The sequence below is a fragment of the Zea mays genome, chromosome 5 (assembly GCF_902167145.1).
Source record: "Zea mays cultivar B73 chromosome 5, Zm-B73-REFERENCE-NAM-5.0, whole genome shotgun sequence".
Taxonomy (NCBI): domain Eukaryota; kingdom Viridiplantae; phylum Streptophyta; class Magnoliopsida; order Poales; family Poaceae; genus Zea; species Zea mays.
In genome coordinates, this window is record NC_050100.1 from 23,209,863 (window position 1) to 23,225,205 (window position 15,343).

Sequence of the window (15,343 nt, forward strand, 5' to 3'; positions counted from 1 at the left end):
CCCTTACTCCGTGTTTCTTTGTGAATCTTAAGTGTAAGGGCGAGAGACTCCAATTTGTGGAGATTCCTCGCGAGTGGGATAAAGATAAGCAAGGCATAACACCGTGGAATTCAAGTGGGTCTTTGGACCGCTTGAGAGGGGTTGATTGCAACCCTCGTCCGTTGGGACGCCACAACGTGGAGTAGGCAAGTTTTGTACTTGGCCGAACCACGGGATAAATCACTGTGTCTACTCTGTGTTGAATTCTCTGTGATAGTCGTATTGTGCAAGATCTCCTCTTTAGCCACTTGGCAATTATTGTGCTAACCCTTAACAAGTCTTTGTGGCTATAAGTTAAGTTTTTACAGGATCACCTATTCACCCCCCCCTCTAGGTGCTCTCACGGTTCCCAGACACCGCCACGCTCCCGCGGGGCTACGCTTTCACCGTTCAGACTTCAGACTTCGCGGCTCCCCAACCTTTCAAGATACTGGGCCTTGCGCCCTGCTTGCCGTCCGCAGTCATCTCCATTCCCGCTGACTCCATGCCATCGAACGACTTGGCGGGGCTATACGGAGCTTTGCGCACGACCCTGTTTCGTGCCATCATTTATTTAATCACTTGAAATCAGTAGATCCACGATAAAAAAAGTTATACTAAGAAACAATTCTAAACTCAGTTCTAAGATAAGGCAAAAACAGGCATCTAAAGCTTACATCAGAAAAAAAAAATGGTGCTAGTTTGCAACCTTGAGACTGGATCTTTAAGTGGCCAGCTTTTCCAAATAGAACAGGATAATACACAGGAACATCCCGATTCTCAGATATGTTATTTTCCTAACAGGGGAAAAACATGGTATTTGGAGCAGCTAAATGGGGGTAATGTTGGTTTTTGTATCTACTGCTGGTCCCAGAACTCTGTCTTGTGTTAATATCGATTTGCAGATTTTTTTTAAAAAAAATTTCAAGGGAGTTACATGATCCAAGGCTATTTGCAGCTATATGTTGTATTATGGAAGCAGGCTCTCTACCAATCTTTCTGTGAAGAAATTATAGATTTTTTTTAGGGATGTCATTGAGCACTTGTCAGCAGAAAGTGCAATCATTTAAATGCTATAACAGCAAATTTTATTTTATTTTTACCCTGCCTGGAGGACAAAAAACAGAATACGGTACAAAATATACTGTTGATTACTGTGGTGCCAATAGTCGGGGAAAAAATTAGTGTGGTACCACATACAGCAGTTTATAACAAAAGTTTTAAACATGTAGATTGTAGAATAAGAGGCCTAACAATAAGATTCAGAATATCAGAGCCCTGTTGCTTTCATGTATCATGCTAACCTGTCACGACGTTTCTCAAGGAAGCGCTGGAGAGAGTGCCTCCTGGCAATGGGGAGATCTGGCAAAAAGATCAAGATAGTTTAAAGACGTGTTGGACAATGTCAACACTGGAAAAGGTATTCCATTTCTGGATTTTTACACAAAGATGCAGTGGTCTTACCAGCGTGAAGCTTGCTTATTGAGCTAGGGTCAGCAACAACCTGAGCTTGTCCAGCTGCTACAGAAGTGCTCTGCAGTGATGGAGACCGTGTAAGCACAGGAGAGAAGACTGCTGCTGGGGCGACAGTGGCTGTATGTACCATTGGAGGATTAAAAGCAGTGGCAGCACTGCCTTTGGTGGCTGCCGCAGCTGCCGCAGCTGCAGCTATAAGCATGATTGCCTGAGCCTGTCAATGCCAAATTAGTGTATTAGCATGTGTATTTTAACAGATGGTACAGAAGGACAAGATATCTGTAAATGGCGTGAAGATAATATTTACCTTTTCTGGTGGCACCGAGTCATACACATACTGATCCACCATAGAAAATTGTAAGCTGTGTGGGATTAGCTGAAGGGTTCGACATCGGCAACATTGCAGACCTTGTAGTAAAGAATGCAAAAAAATAAGAACACACAAAGGCAGATAAAACAGCACCTCTGAATTGAAAGTAGGCAGATCCATGTCACTCCCACTACTGGTTCAGATAAAAGCATATCAGAAAGCCATGTGGTGGGTTCAAACCGGCATAGGATAGAATGTGTGCGCGGACACGGGGGTAGAAAGCAATCGTCCTACTTCCTAAAATGATTAAAAAAACGGAGGTAAAATTCTGATAGAAAGGTATGTCTACTTGGCCAGTGAACGGATTGGCTTTCTGGACAGTGGCGTTCAAATCATTTGTAGGCCTTAGTGATACAGATATCGGATCTAGTCACAACGATTTTTCCTGGAATCTGATTAATTCAGATGTCCCTATTGTTCAGAGCCTGGAGGATAACAACTAACCAGGAAACAAATGGAACTGAAATAGCAGAACGATAACACTATTGTTCTAGCACTGCCGTGGGAAAACAAATAAATGCTTCTGAAGAACCTAGCGTAGGGCGCCGCCGTGCTGGGACCGGCCGAAGGGTAAGCCGTCACCGGTTCGCCCCCCTTGCCTGGCTTGCCTGCCGCGGGTGGGTAGCCGGATGAGGGCGGGTAAGCAGCGTCGGCCTTGCCGCCGGCGGGCGGGTAGGCGCCGTATGGAGGTGGGTACGCGTCGGCCTTGGCTGCCGGCGGGTATGCGGTGGCAGGGGGGCGTACGCGTCGGCCTTGCCTGAAGGAGGCGGGTACGCGGCGGGAGGCGGGTAGGCATCAGCCTTGCCTGAAGGAGGCGGGTACGCGGCGGTCGGTGGAGGCTGGGCGTAGGCGGACTGGGCGGCGGGGCGGGGGCGTAGCCGTTGGCGACCTCGCCGAGCTTGTACGAGAGGTTGAGGACTCCCTGGGGCTTGCCGGAGGAGATCTTGCGCACCTGGTAGGCGACGAACTTGGCGGGGACGGGGCCGTCGGGGGCGCCGGAGAGGAGCTCGGACAGCGGGATGTGGACCTCGCCGACGTCGCGGTCGCGGAGGGCGCGCTCGGCGCGAAGGAGGACATGGAGGGAGGAAGGCACCACACCGCTCATCATGATCGCTGCCCCCACCAGGTACCTCACCGGCGAAGGCGCCCCCACCTCCAAACATCGATACTCGACGGCAAGCGGGGGAGGAAGGCAGGCGCGGCTAGGGTTGGCAGCGTGGTGTCGTCAGCGACGCCCGTGTATGGCTCGCGACCCTGAGGGTCCAAGGTGACGCTCTCTGGCTAGTTCGCGCATCGTCGTCCTCCTTCTCCTCACAGCCCGGGGTTGAAGCAGACGGCTGGGGGCGCGACGGTCGCAGATCCGAAGACGGGGTGTGGGGGAAGAAGGAGCGGCGGTCACGGACCTGCGGGGGGAGGGAGGGGATGGGGGCGGACCACGCGGCAGTGCCCTCTCCCCACGTCAGAGGATCTCGTTCCGATCTGAGCGGGGTGCGGACCTGAGCGGGGTGCGCGGGGGTCACGGAGGCGGGGGCACGGTCTACAATTGGCTCTTAATAGTTGTAGAGAAACAGCACAATCTCCCCTATTTTACGCGGTCGACCGAACACAACCTTAAGCATTGTTGTGAAAAAAATAAACTGGCGTGGCTGTAAAATTTCAGGGTCAATTACTGGCACAGGCACACAAAAACAGTTATTACGCGCCGAGCCAATCCTGAGCCCACCACAAAGCTAAGCCAAAGTCATGCATCAATCAACGCAACAAGTGGTGAACCGCATGATGACCAGAGGCGGGCGATGTAATCACAGCCGGATACGAATGTCACAATGCGCTCACAAAATCAGCGCCGCGCAATCATCGGGAGCTGTAAGCTTCACGCACTCGGCCGGAGACGAAAGCTGAGGAGGGGATGGAATGGAACGCACCAGGGATCGAAGGGAGGAAGTACCAGTCCCGCCCCTAACGGCAGCGGCCGCTAATGGGGCTCCTCCTCACAAGCCGGGGGATCCCCTCCTCGCCAGCCCCTCCGGATCGAACCGCGCGGGATCCGGGAAAGAGTGGGTGTGGGACTGTGGGTGCAGCGTCTGAGCGAGGGCTTGGAGAGTTCGCTGCTCGCCTGCGGCCTGCGCGCGCGCGCCGGCCGTGGGATTGGATTGAGGGGAGCAGCACACAAGCACCACGCGATGGGCTTTCGTGGTTCGGCAAGTCCTCGGCGGAAAGGCCTGGCCTGGTTGGTGGCAGGTCATCCCGACCACACAACGTTTCCGTCGTCAAGGCCCAGACTCGGTTCCTCTCAAAATGAAATATATAAATCTATATCTATACTATTATATTAAAAACCTAATATGGGCACATGATACTACCACAGTATCACTTTAAGCGCTAACACTCTGAGCCTGCCGCACGTCCAGCGTCCGCGCGCAAAAAATAGTGCCGAGTGAGCACTCGTACCCACGTTCTTTGCTTTAAAAATTTATAGCTAACCATCAGACAACACATAACTTAGTATTTAAAAATAAATAATAATTATATTTAGAGCCTAAGCGCCCCCTTCCCACCTAGGTATGTGCCCGTGATCGGATTAGGTCAATCCATACCTCACACCTAATCTAATTTACGCTCGTGGCAACACACGGGCACATAGGAAACGAAACTAGGCGTACGAAAACCGCAATCCATCAAGCCATCAAGGAGCTCGAAAACTTTGCACCAGCCAAATCTAACTCGCTTCTTCTTTGATTTTTTTAAACGAGGTCTACCACCAATGACCCTTCTTGCTAAAAATGAGTTTGGTGCAACCTATGTTTTCTAATTTCACAATTTGTGTCTGGCATGGTCAATACGCATACGATTATCCAAATACTGACCCATACTATGGAAACCTTTATGCAGGTCACTATTTTGGGCCCCGGTGCAAAACATAAAAATAGACCCTATAACTCATAGTGTGTAGAGATAAAAGTAATCTAAATTACGCTCTTTCATATTTGATCTATTGTGATATTCTTGTCCTCTTATTTTATCTATTCTAAAGCTAAGATTTTTCAGCTTATTTTGTAAAACATCAAATAATTCTTGCTATGCTACTAGAAAACTTAACATTTTGGAGGCCCTGTGCCGTCGGCCCTGCTACACTGGGCAGTCGACGTGCCTGCCTTTTATGCAGCGTCTTACGGTGGCCAGCCCATGGAACACTTTTATGCACTCTCTCCGCTAGCAAATACAGGTGTTGTAACTTGTAATCCAATTAGAAATTTTCTCCAAATAGTAGGTTGTTTCCACTTTGTGGAGCATTTAAGATTTACCTAATTTTAGAATGATTGAAGAGCTTTGTGGGAAAGAGCTAGTGGTCAGCTGCTTGGTGCGGCCAAAAAGGGCTTCAATTCCCTAATTATTTTAGGGTTCTGCATCCTTTGGAACCACCGGAACCGCTGCATCTTTGATAAAATTAGTCCTAACTTGGAGGCCATTATTAAACTAGCCGAGGAGGAGAGGGAGTAAGTTGGGGGCTAAAAATCTTGACCGCTAACAACCCCAATCTCTGGTCTTGAGTAGAGTTTAGCTTGCTAGAATGTGTGTGGATTTTTTTTATGTATTCCTGTTTTTGGCCACCGTAAGAGGTGCCTGACTTTGTACTTGTCGGCGTTTCGAGACCGAGGGGTCCCTGGGCCGACGAGTGAATGTCGCCGCGTGCCCCAGCCCAGATGGGTCGGCGCGAGGCCGAGCGCGAAGGGGGGGAGAAAGGTGGCCGGAGACGGGCGTGAGAGAGGTGGAAATCCCGCGGCCTTCGTGTTCGTCCCGCGCACAGGTCGGGTGCGCTTGCAGTAGGGGGTTACAAGCGTCCACGCGGGAGAGGGAGCGAGCGGCCTCACGCGAGCGCCTGTCTTGTCCTCGTCCCCGCGTGGCCAACCCTCTCTAAGAGGGTCCTGGTCCTTCATTTTATAGGCGCAAGGAGAGGATCCCGGTGTACAATGGGGGGTGTAGCAGAGTGCTACGTGTCTAGCGGAGGAGAGCTAGCGCCCTAAGTACACGCCATCGTGGCGGCCAGAGAGGTTTTGGCGCCCGGTTCATGTGGTGTCGTGGTCGTCGGAGGAGCGCTGGAGCCTGGAGGAAGGACAGCTGTCGGAGCTGTCGAGTCCTTGCTGACGTCCTCTTGCTTCCGTAAGGGGGCGGAGAGCTGCCGTCGTCAGAGAGCGTGCGGGGCGCCATCATTGCCTATCTGGCGGAGCGAGCCAGATGGGACGCCGGTCTTGTTCCCCGTAGCCTGAGTCAGCTTGGGGGTAGGGTGATGATGGCGCCTCCTGTTGACGTGGCTGGTCTGCGCCCTAGGTTGGGCGATGTGGAGGCTCCTCCGAGGTCGAGGTCGAGTCTGTCTTCCGTGGCCATGGTCGAGTCCGAGCCCCTGGGTCGGGCGAGGCGGAGACCGTCGGCTGAGACCAGGGCTGAGTCCGAGCCCTGGGGTCGGGCGAAGCGGAGTTCGTCATCTTCTGGGGCTGAGCCCTAGTCCGAGCCCTGGGTCGGGCGGAGCGGAGTTCGCCGTCTTCCGGGGCTTAGCCCGAGTCCGAGCCCTGGGTCGGGCGGGGCGGAGTTCGTCGTCTTCCGGGGCTTAGCCCGAGTCCGAGCCCTGGGTCGGGCGGAGCGGAGTTCGCCGTCTTCCGGGGCTTAGCCCGAGTCCGAGCCCTGGGTCGGGCGGAGCGGAGTTCGTCGTCTTCCGGGGCTTAGCCCGAGTCCGAGCCCTGGGTCGGGCGGAGCGGAGTTCGCCGTCTTCCGGGGCTTAGCCCGAGTCCGAACCCTGGGTCGGGCGGAGCGGAGTTTCCTATGGTGCCGGAGGCCGGTCCTGACTGCATGTCAGCCTCACTCTGTCAAGTGGCACTGCAGTCGGTGCGGCGCAGGCGGCGCTGTCTTTCTGTCAGGCCGGTCAGTGGAGCGACGAAGTGACGGCGGTCACTTCGGCTCTGTCGACTGAAGGGTGTGCGTCAGGATAGAGGTGTCAGGCCACCTTTGCATTAAATGCTTCTGCGATTTGGTCGGTCGGCGCGGCGATTTAGTCAGGGTTGCTTCTTGGCGAAGACAGGGCCTCGGGCGAGCCGGAAATATGTTCGTCGCTGGAGGGGGGCCTCGGGCGAGACGGAGATCCCCCGGGGTCGGCTGCCCTTGTCCGAGGCTAGGCTCAGGCGAGGCGTGATCGAGTCCCTCGAATGGACCGATCCCTGACTTAATCGCACCCATCAGGCCTTTGCAGCTTTATGCTGATGGGGGTTACCAGCTGAGAATTAGGAGACTTGAGGGTACCCCTAATTATGGTCCCCGACAGTAGCCCCCGAGCCTCGAAGGGAGTGTTAACACTCGCTTGGAGGCTTTAGTCGCACTTTTTTGTAAGGGGACCAGCCTTTCTCGGTTGCGTTTCGTTCCGGTGGGTGCGCGCGAGCGCACCCGCCGAGTGTAGCCCCCGAGGCCTCGGAGGAGTGGTTTGACTCCTCCGAGGTCTTAATGCCTTGTGTAATGCTTCGGCTGGTCTGGTCGTTCCCTCATACGAGCTGGTCGTAGCCCGGGTGCACGGTCGGGTTCCAAGTTCTCGGGCTGGTATGTTGACGCTGTCAACGGTTTGGCCGGAGCCGGGTTTGCGAGAGCAGCCCCCGAGCCTCTGCACAGGGCGAGGGGACGATCAGGGACAGACTCAACTTTTTTACATACGCCCCTGTGTCGCCTTTCCGCAAGGTGGAGGGGGGAAAGCGCCTTGTTGCCCTCGGTGGGCGCCGAACATGGTGTCTCCGGTGAGCTGCTGGCGGGTAATCCGAGCGGACGTCCGTGCCCCATTTGCTATGGGTCGGCTAGAGGCCCAGAGGCGCGCCCAAAAGTACCTGCGGGTGATCTGCCGGACCCGGTCCCCTGTCGACAGGGTCCGAGGGCTCGATGCCTCCCTCTGATGGGATTCCGTTACAAGATCGTTCCCGCTGGTCTCGGAAATGTCCTAGGGTACCTCGGGAGCGCAGCCCGAGCCTTGGTTATGTATCGAACGTACCCATGGTCATCCCTCGCTCTGTGTCTGAGGCGGCTGTGAACCCTTCGAGGGCCAGCCTTCGAACCCCTGATCAGTAGTGGGCGCGGAGCCCGAGTAGCCTGAGGCGGTCGTTGAACCCTTCCGAGGGGCCGGCCTTCGAACCTCTGACCAGTAGTGGGTGTGGAGCCCACACGCTCTGAGGCGGCTGTTGAACCCTTCCGAGGGGCCAGCCTTCGAACCTCTGATCAGTAGGGAGGCTCGGAGCCTGGTTCCTTCACGGAGAAGGATCCTTTTCGGGGTATCCCCCTTTCCCGGTCCCTGTTGTAAGAGAGAGAAAGAGGAAAAGGATACGAAATTGAACGGTGCAGCGTACCTTTTTTGACGCGGTCATTATGGCGAAGGCGAAGCGTTGCTTGCTTCCCCCGCCAGAGGTGCCGCCTTTCCCGCCGCGGAGTTAATGCGATGGGGCGTGCGGTTCGCGGGGCGGTCGTTGCGCGTGCGCGAGCCGTTCGAGGAACGGCCGTTTCGCCTTGGGTTTTTTTAATCCCGCGGTGGGTCCGGACGAAACGTTGAACGGGTCTCGTCTTGGCCTTTATATACTCGGAGGAGGGTCTGGCGACGGTTCTTTGCTCCGCTTCTCGCCTCCCCCTTAGGTTTTCGCAACCCGAGAGGTTTAGCCAGAGAAAAGGAAACCGCTTCCCCAGTTTTTTCCGCCGCCACCCATTTTGCTCGGTGATGGCCGACCGGGTGACCATCATCCCGCCGCGCGATCCATGGCCTTTCTCCACGGTCACGGCGGGTGATCTGGAGGATCTTGTTGCTGAGGGTTTACTTCGCCCTCTCTCTGATGAGAGGCGGCCGGAGTGGATTCCCCCTGCGAGCGGAGCCGCTCCGTCCCCGCCGCCGGGGTACGTCGTGAGCTTTGTCTCCTTTCATGAGCGGGGATTCGGTGTGCCGGCGAGCAGCTTTATGCGGGCGATCCTGCACCACTATGGGGTGGAGTTGCACAACCTCAGCCCCAACTCCATCTCGCAAGCCACCATCTTCGTAGCGGTGTGCGAAGGGTATTTGGGGATCGCCCCCCACTGGGACTTGTGGACTCATCTCTTATCCGCGGAGCTTTTTGCTTCGCCGACGGGGGAGAGAAAGGTCCACGCGGCAGTGCGGGCCGGCGACTGTATCCTCTAGCTAAGGCAGTCGTGAGCGTTGCTGTACATTCCCGCCATCCTTGCGTCCTCGAATAAAGGGTGGCAGCGCCGGTGGTTCTACCTCAGGAATGACGGCGAGCTGCTCCCGTCGTTTTCCCAGCGAGTGGTCACCGTCGCGGGACCCCGCACGAAAGACAGAAGAACCTCGAGCCCCTTCTCAAGGCCTTGAAGGCGTTGCGGAAAGGGGGACTCACCGCCGCGGGAGTGATTGCCGCCATCCACCGCCGGAGGGTGCTTCCCTTGGCGGAGCGACGGTTGCCGCTTTGGGAGATGACGCCGGAGGCTGACTTGGAGGGCTCGCGGATGTCCTCGGATCCTCTTCCCTTCGACGTTCTCCACGGGCGGGTGGCCGTCGCGTTGGGAAAACCAGACACCAGCGCCTTCTCCCAGCCCTTAATGTGCCCCGACCAAGGGTGCGTGACCCTGGTGAGTGTCCGCTCCCTCCTTCTCCTTGCGCCGGGTTGCCCTTGATTCTTACGGTCGGGATTTCCATCTGTCTCCAAGAGGTAGGGTGGCACAAGCTTTCCCTGCCACGGGTCCCGGAGGATGCGGTGGACCGAGCAGCGCGACGGGTTGCCGCGGAGGAGAAGAAGAAGAAGAAGGACGCGGAGAAGGCCCGGGCCCGCGAGCGGATGCGGGCCCGAGACGCCTTGGAAAAGCTCCGTCGTCGGCAGGAGAGGGAGGGGCTCCTGAGGGAGCCGTTGCCGGAAACGCCTGACGACGACGACGAGGATGAAGATGATGACGAGGATGACGACATGGCTGCCCGCCTCGGCTTCAGCCCAGGTTTGAGGCTAGGCCAGGAGTCGTCGAGCCAACCCCCGAGTGGGCTAGCACCGTCAGTCCCCGGAGTCGGGACGCCGAGGTCCCGGCCCGAAGAGCGGGGGCAGACCAAGAGGGTACTTGACCCCTCGGCCGGGGGAGTTGAGGTGACCCCGGGGAGTCAGGCCGAGGCGTCTGTTCCCCGAGAGCCATCGCCCACGCTGGCAGCGCAGGAGAGCGACCCTCAGGTCGCCGCGGCAGTGCCTGGGCAATCCGTCTCCTGGGCGTCCAAGGCGCCTAAAGCCAGGGTGGTGCCGAAGCTGCCGGCGGGGCGGACCTCGGCGGCGCCTTTGGGGGTCGAGATCCGAGAGACCTCCCCTCAGGCACGGTTGATCATGGCCCGTAGCTGGTAAGTATCTTGGAACATCTTCGTCCTGGCTTTTCATTTGTATGTCCCGACCGCGATTTTTCTTTCCTCCTCAGCAAGCGAAGCCATGGCCTGACCGATCTGGCTCCCCGAAAGGCCCTTAAGACGGCATCGGCTTCCGCAGCCGGCACCGCTCCGGGCCTTGCCATTCAGCTGGCCTTCTCGCAAGGCGTTCCACAGCAGGGGGCTCAGGCGGCACCAGTCGCCGTGGAGCGAGTTCCCGAGGCCGGCTCTTCTGCCGAGGCGGCCATCGTGCTAGAGGAGGCGGCTGATGCGGACGTGGCCCCGGCCCCACCGGACGTGCCGGCGGTGCTGGCACCTGTTGTTACTGAAGCCGTTGTCGTCCCAGTCGGGGGGCGACCTGTTGCTGCCGACGCTGAGATGGCCGAGGCGTCGGCGCTCGGTGCCTCGGAGGAGGGGGGCGCGGAAACGCGATCTGTCCCGCCGAGCGGCAGCCTTGTTGCTGTGCGGCGGAGCTCCGAGGGTCGACGCCAGTTGCTCCGGTTCCGGACCCGTGAGGCCTAAGATCCCTTCTTCGTTCTCGACGATGAACGGGAGGAGCAGTCTTGGGATGAGCTCCGCGAGTGTGCCGAGGCAACGGTGGGGTCGCTCCGGTCGTCGCTGGAGGTTTTCTGCAGGGACGTCCCCAAAATCCTCCAGGTGATGGTTTCGGGCATACCTTTTTTTGTGACCAAGGCGCTTTTTGTGACGCCCTGCTTCCTTCCCTCAGGATCTAACGGATTTGAGCGCCACCAAGTCGTCGTTCATCCGCCACGAGGTCGACGTCTGGGGCTCGCTGCGATCCCTGAGGACCTCGCTCGCCGGGGCTACTGCACGCCTCTCTCAGCAGGGCGCCGAGGTGGCGGACCTTCGGTTGCTATGCACCGATCTGAGAGCCGAGGCGGCGGCGGCACGCGCAGAGGCGGCAGCGGCACGCGCAGAGGTGTGACGACAGCAGTCGGAGTTCGACCAGGTCGCCAGTGAGCGAGACCAATTTCGGGGCCGGGCTGCCGAGGCTGAAAGCCGGGCTGGAGCCCTTGCAGCCGACCTAGCCGTAGCCCAGGTCGCAGCCTCGGAGCAGCGTGCCCGAGCCGGAGGTACGCCCTGGCCATTTTCGGTTTTCGTTTCAGCTTGTTTCCTCCGCTTGCGCTTGAGATCTTCCGTTCTGGCTGTCCGCAGAGCTCGAGTCCGCCCTTGATGAGTCCGCCAAGGCGCTTGCCGAGGCGGCCGAGCAGAGGGAGGCCGACCATGCGGCCATGTCCGAGGCCGTCTTGGACTTCTGCCGGGTCCTTGGCTTCGGCGACGTCCCCTCGGGAAGCTCCCCTCAAAGTCGCCTGCAGGCCTTGGGCGATCATGTGCGCGGCAGACTCCGCGAGGCGCTACACCACGGCGTCAGGCGGGCCTTCGCCGTGCTCGCTTCCCACTACGTCGTGGACCTGGAGCGGGTCAACGAGGGGTATTGCCTTCCTGACGAAGATGAAGCCGCCCTGGCAGAAGTCCAGAGGCTCGACGCGGCCGCCGCGGGTCCGAGCGCAGTGCTGGCGACCACCTTCGAGGCGGAGATCCTCCCGCCTGCGCCGTCGTCCGAAGCCGGGATGGACTTCGCCGAGGGCGGGGACGAAGCCGAAGGCGCGGCCCCTTCCCCGGGCGACGCCTAACTCTGTCGGAGCTGTTTCTGTTGGATGCACGTGTGTCTTCTTGCGGCCGCTGAGGCCTGAACACTTTATTATCGTTGCATAAAGTCGTGCCCCTTTTCCTTTCATTTTGCGTGTCCGGCTCCGCCTGTCAGTAGCAGGGTGGCTTCCCCAAGTAGGAGTCACTTTTCGTGGTGGGCGACGAGTGAGGTGTCCGTAACCCAGAGGCATAGGAGTCCCTCGGCTCAGTCAGCCTTGCCACTTAAATGCACCCGCATTCGCTCCTTGGGGTCCTGCTTCCGACATAGCCAGGGGAACGCAAAAGCCTTTTCGATTGAAAATTTTGACGCAGAGGGGGGGAGGGTTCCCCCCTTTTAGCCCCCGAGGGAGGGTCGGGCTCTGCCGAGGCAAGGCTGACCCTTCCTTGATGACCAAAACTTGCGTGGGAGCGAGGTATATGAACAACTTGAAAGCATCTTAAGGGTAGAGGCGACGTAGCTGTTAGACGTTCCAAGTGTTGGTGCAGACCTCGCCTTGACTGTTGGCCAGTTTGTTTGTTCCGGGCTTCAGAACTTTTTCCCAGGGGTGCGTGTAGCCCCCGGGTGTCTTCCGCAAGGGGTGGGTCTGCCTTGCGTAGAACTGACGTCCTTCGCGGGGTTGGACAATTCGAGTGGCGTCGGCTACCGCCGTCGGCCATTAGAAACCTTGTCAGAAGGCGTCTCCAACGAGGGCTCGGGGTGCTGCGCGATGGTCGCAAGCCCCCGAGGGTACCTCTCGTAGGAGCTCCTGGCCTTTGGCAATGGAAATGCATCACTGGAGGAAGCCTGAGGGGCTGCGGTGGTGGAGCTCCTTCCCATCTTCCAGCAAGACGAACGACTTGGCGCGCCGCGCCAACCGCCGAGCTTTGGCTCGGTCGAGGGGTAGCTCTCCTCGGTGGAGATATTGCAGTTACGGGGTCTGCCAGTTTCAATTAGGCGTGACCCCGCTTCGCTCCTCCTCGACGCGCAGTGCCTCACCCTCGGGGGCCGAGGGCACCTCGGGTCGAACCGTGGGTACCTCGGACTGAGCCAAGGGTACCTCGGGCTGGGCCGAGGGTGCCTCGGGCTCAGGCGTGTCGTCGATCTTGACGGAGGGTTGATGCAGGTCTCGGGAGAAAGCTTCCGAGGGCTTTCCTCGTCTTGACTACGATGTCATCGACGTAAGCCTCGACCGTCCGGCCAATGTGTTCGCCGAACACATGGTTCATGCACCGCTGGTACGTCACACCGGCATTGCTCAAGCCGAACGACATGGTGACATAGCAGTACATGCCGAAGGGTGTGATGAAAGAAGTCGCGAGCTGGTCGAACTCTTTCATCCTGATTTGGTGATACCCTGAGTAGGCATCGAGGAAAGACAGGGTTTCGCACCCAGCAGTGGAATCCACGATTTGATCGATGCGAGGCAGAGGGTAGGGAACCTTCGAACATGCTTTGTTTAGACCAGTGTAGTCTACGCACATCCCCCATTTCCCTCCTTTCTTTCTCACAAGCACAGGGTTGGCAAGCCACTCGGGATGGAATACCTCTTTGATGAACCCTGCCGCCATTAGCTTGTGGATCTCCTCGCCTATGGCTCTGCGCTTCTCTTCGTCGAATCAGCGCAGAGGCTGCTTGACGGGTCGGGCTCCGGCTCGGATGTCCAGCGAGTGCTCGGCGACATCCCTCGGTATGCCGGGCATGTCCGAGGGACTCCACGCGAAGACGTCGGCATTCGCGCGGAGAAAGTCGACGAGCACTGCTTCCTATTTGGGATCGAGCTCGGAGCCGATCCGAATCTGCTTGGAGGCGTCGCTGCTGGGGTCGAGGGGGACGGACTTAACCGTCTCCGCTGGCTCGAAGTTGCCGGCGTGACGCTTCACGTCTGGCACCTCCTTGGAGAGGCTTTCCAGGTCGGCGATGAGAGCCTCGGACTCGGCGAGGGCCTCGGCGTACTCCACGCACTCGACATCACATTCGAACTCATGTCGGTACGTGGGGTCGACGGTGATGACCCCGTTGGGGCCCGGCATCTTGAGCTTGAGGTAGGTGTAGTTGGGGACGACCATGAACTTCCGTAGCATGGCCTTCCCAGTACCGCGTGGTAGGTTCCTCGGAACCCGACCACCTCGAACGTCAGGGTCTCCCTTCGGAAGTTGGAGGGTGTTCCGAAGCAGACGGGAAGGTCGAGTTGTCCGAGGGGCTGAACGCGCTTCCCGGGGATGATCCCGTGGAAAGGCGCAGCGCCTGCCCGGACCGAGGACAGATCGACACGCAGGAGCCCGAGGGTCTCGGCGTAGATGATGTTGAGGCTGCTGCCTCCGTCCATGAGGACCTTGGTGAGCCTGACGTCGCCGACGACGGGGTCGACGACGAGCGGGTATTTTCCCGGGCTCGGCACATGGTCGGGGTGGTCGGCTTGGTCGAAGGTGATGGGCTTGTCGGACCAGTCTAGGTAGACTGGCGCCGCCACCTTCACCGAACAGACCTCCCGACGCTCTTGCTTGCGGTGCCGAGCCGAGGCGTTCGCCGCTTGCCCACCGTAGATCATGAAGCAGTCGCGGACCTCGGGGAACTCTCCTGCCTGGTGATCTTCCTTCTTGTCGTCGTCGCGAGCCCTGCCACCCTCTGCGGGTGGCCCGACCCTGTGGAAGTGGCGCCGAAGCATAGCGCACTCCTCAAGGGTGTGCTTGACGGGCCCCTGATGATAGGGGCACGGCTCCTTGAGCATCTTGTCGAAGAGGTTGGCACCTCGAGGGTTCTTGTACTCGGCGGCGGCGACAAGATCCGCGTCGGCGGCGTCGCGTTTCGCTTGCGACTTCTTCTTGCCCTTCTTCTTGGCGTCGCGCTGAGTTGACGCCTCGGGGGCATCTTCCGGTGGGCGGCCCTGGGGCTGCTTGTCCTTCCGGAAGATAGCCTCGACCGCCTCCTGGCCAGAGGCGAACTTGGTGGCGATGTCCATCAGCTCGCTCGCCCTGGTGGGGGTCTTGCGACCCAGCTTGCTCACCAGGTCGCGGCAGGTGGTGTCGGCGAGGAACGCGCCGATGACATCCGAGTCGGTGATGTTGGGCAGCTCGGTGCGCTGCTTCGAGAATCGCCGGATGTAGTCCCGGAGAGACTCTCCCGGCTGCTGTCGGCAGCTTCGGAGGTCCCAGGAATTCCCAGGGCGCACGTACGTGCCCTGGAAATTACCGGCAAAGGCTTGGACCAGGTCGTCCCAGTTGGAGATCTGCCCCGGAGGCAGGTGCTCCAACCAGGCGCGAGCGGTGTCGGAGAGGAACAGGGGGAGGTTGCGGATGATGAGGTTGTCATCGTCCGTTCCACCCAGTTGGCAGGCCAGCCGGTAGTCCGCGAGCCACAGCTCCGGTCTCGTCTCCCCCGAGTACTTTGTGATGGTAGTCGGGGGTCGGAACCGGGTCGGGAACGGCGC

The 15,343-nt window shown here is 58.5% G+C and overlaps 2 protein-coding genes across 3 annotated transcripts; both read right to left on the reverse strand.

The window, feature by feature from the left end:
* Window positions 1–242: 242 nt before the first annotated feature.
* LOC103626102 (protein TIFY 3) lies at window positions 243–4,096 on the reverse strand. Of its 2 annotated transcripts, XM_008646476.3 has the most exons (6): window positions 3,790–4,096; window positions 1,802–1,902; window positions 1,622–1,708; window positions 1,483–1,552; window positions 1,323–1,380; window positions 243–571 (listed from the first exon to the last, which is right to left on the reverse strand). In XM_008646476.3, exons 2-6 carry the CDS (start codon window positions 1,841–1,843, stop codon window positions 430–432), a joined length of 399 nt encoding a protein of 132 aa, XP_008644698.1. In that variant the 5' UTR covers window positions 1,844–1,902; window positions 3,790–4,096; the 3' UTR covers window positions 243–429. The 2 variants fall into 2 exon arrangements, with proteins under 2 accessions (XP_008644698.1, XP_008644697.1); XM_008646475.4 differs by having other exon boundaries at window positions 279–571; window positions 1,483–1,708; window positions 3,790–4,076.
* On the reverse strand, window positions 2,382–2,987 carry LOC103628068 (uncharacterized). The gene has a single exon (XM_035958976.1). It carries the CDS (start codon window positions 2,970–2,972, stop codon window positions 2,397–2,399), a length of 576 nt encoding a protein of 191 aa, XP_035814869.1. The 5' UTR covers window positions 2,973–2,987; the 3' UTR covers window positions 2,382–2,396.
* Window positions 4,097–15,343: the final 11,247 nt, after the last annotated feature.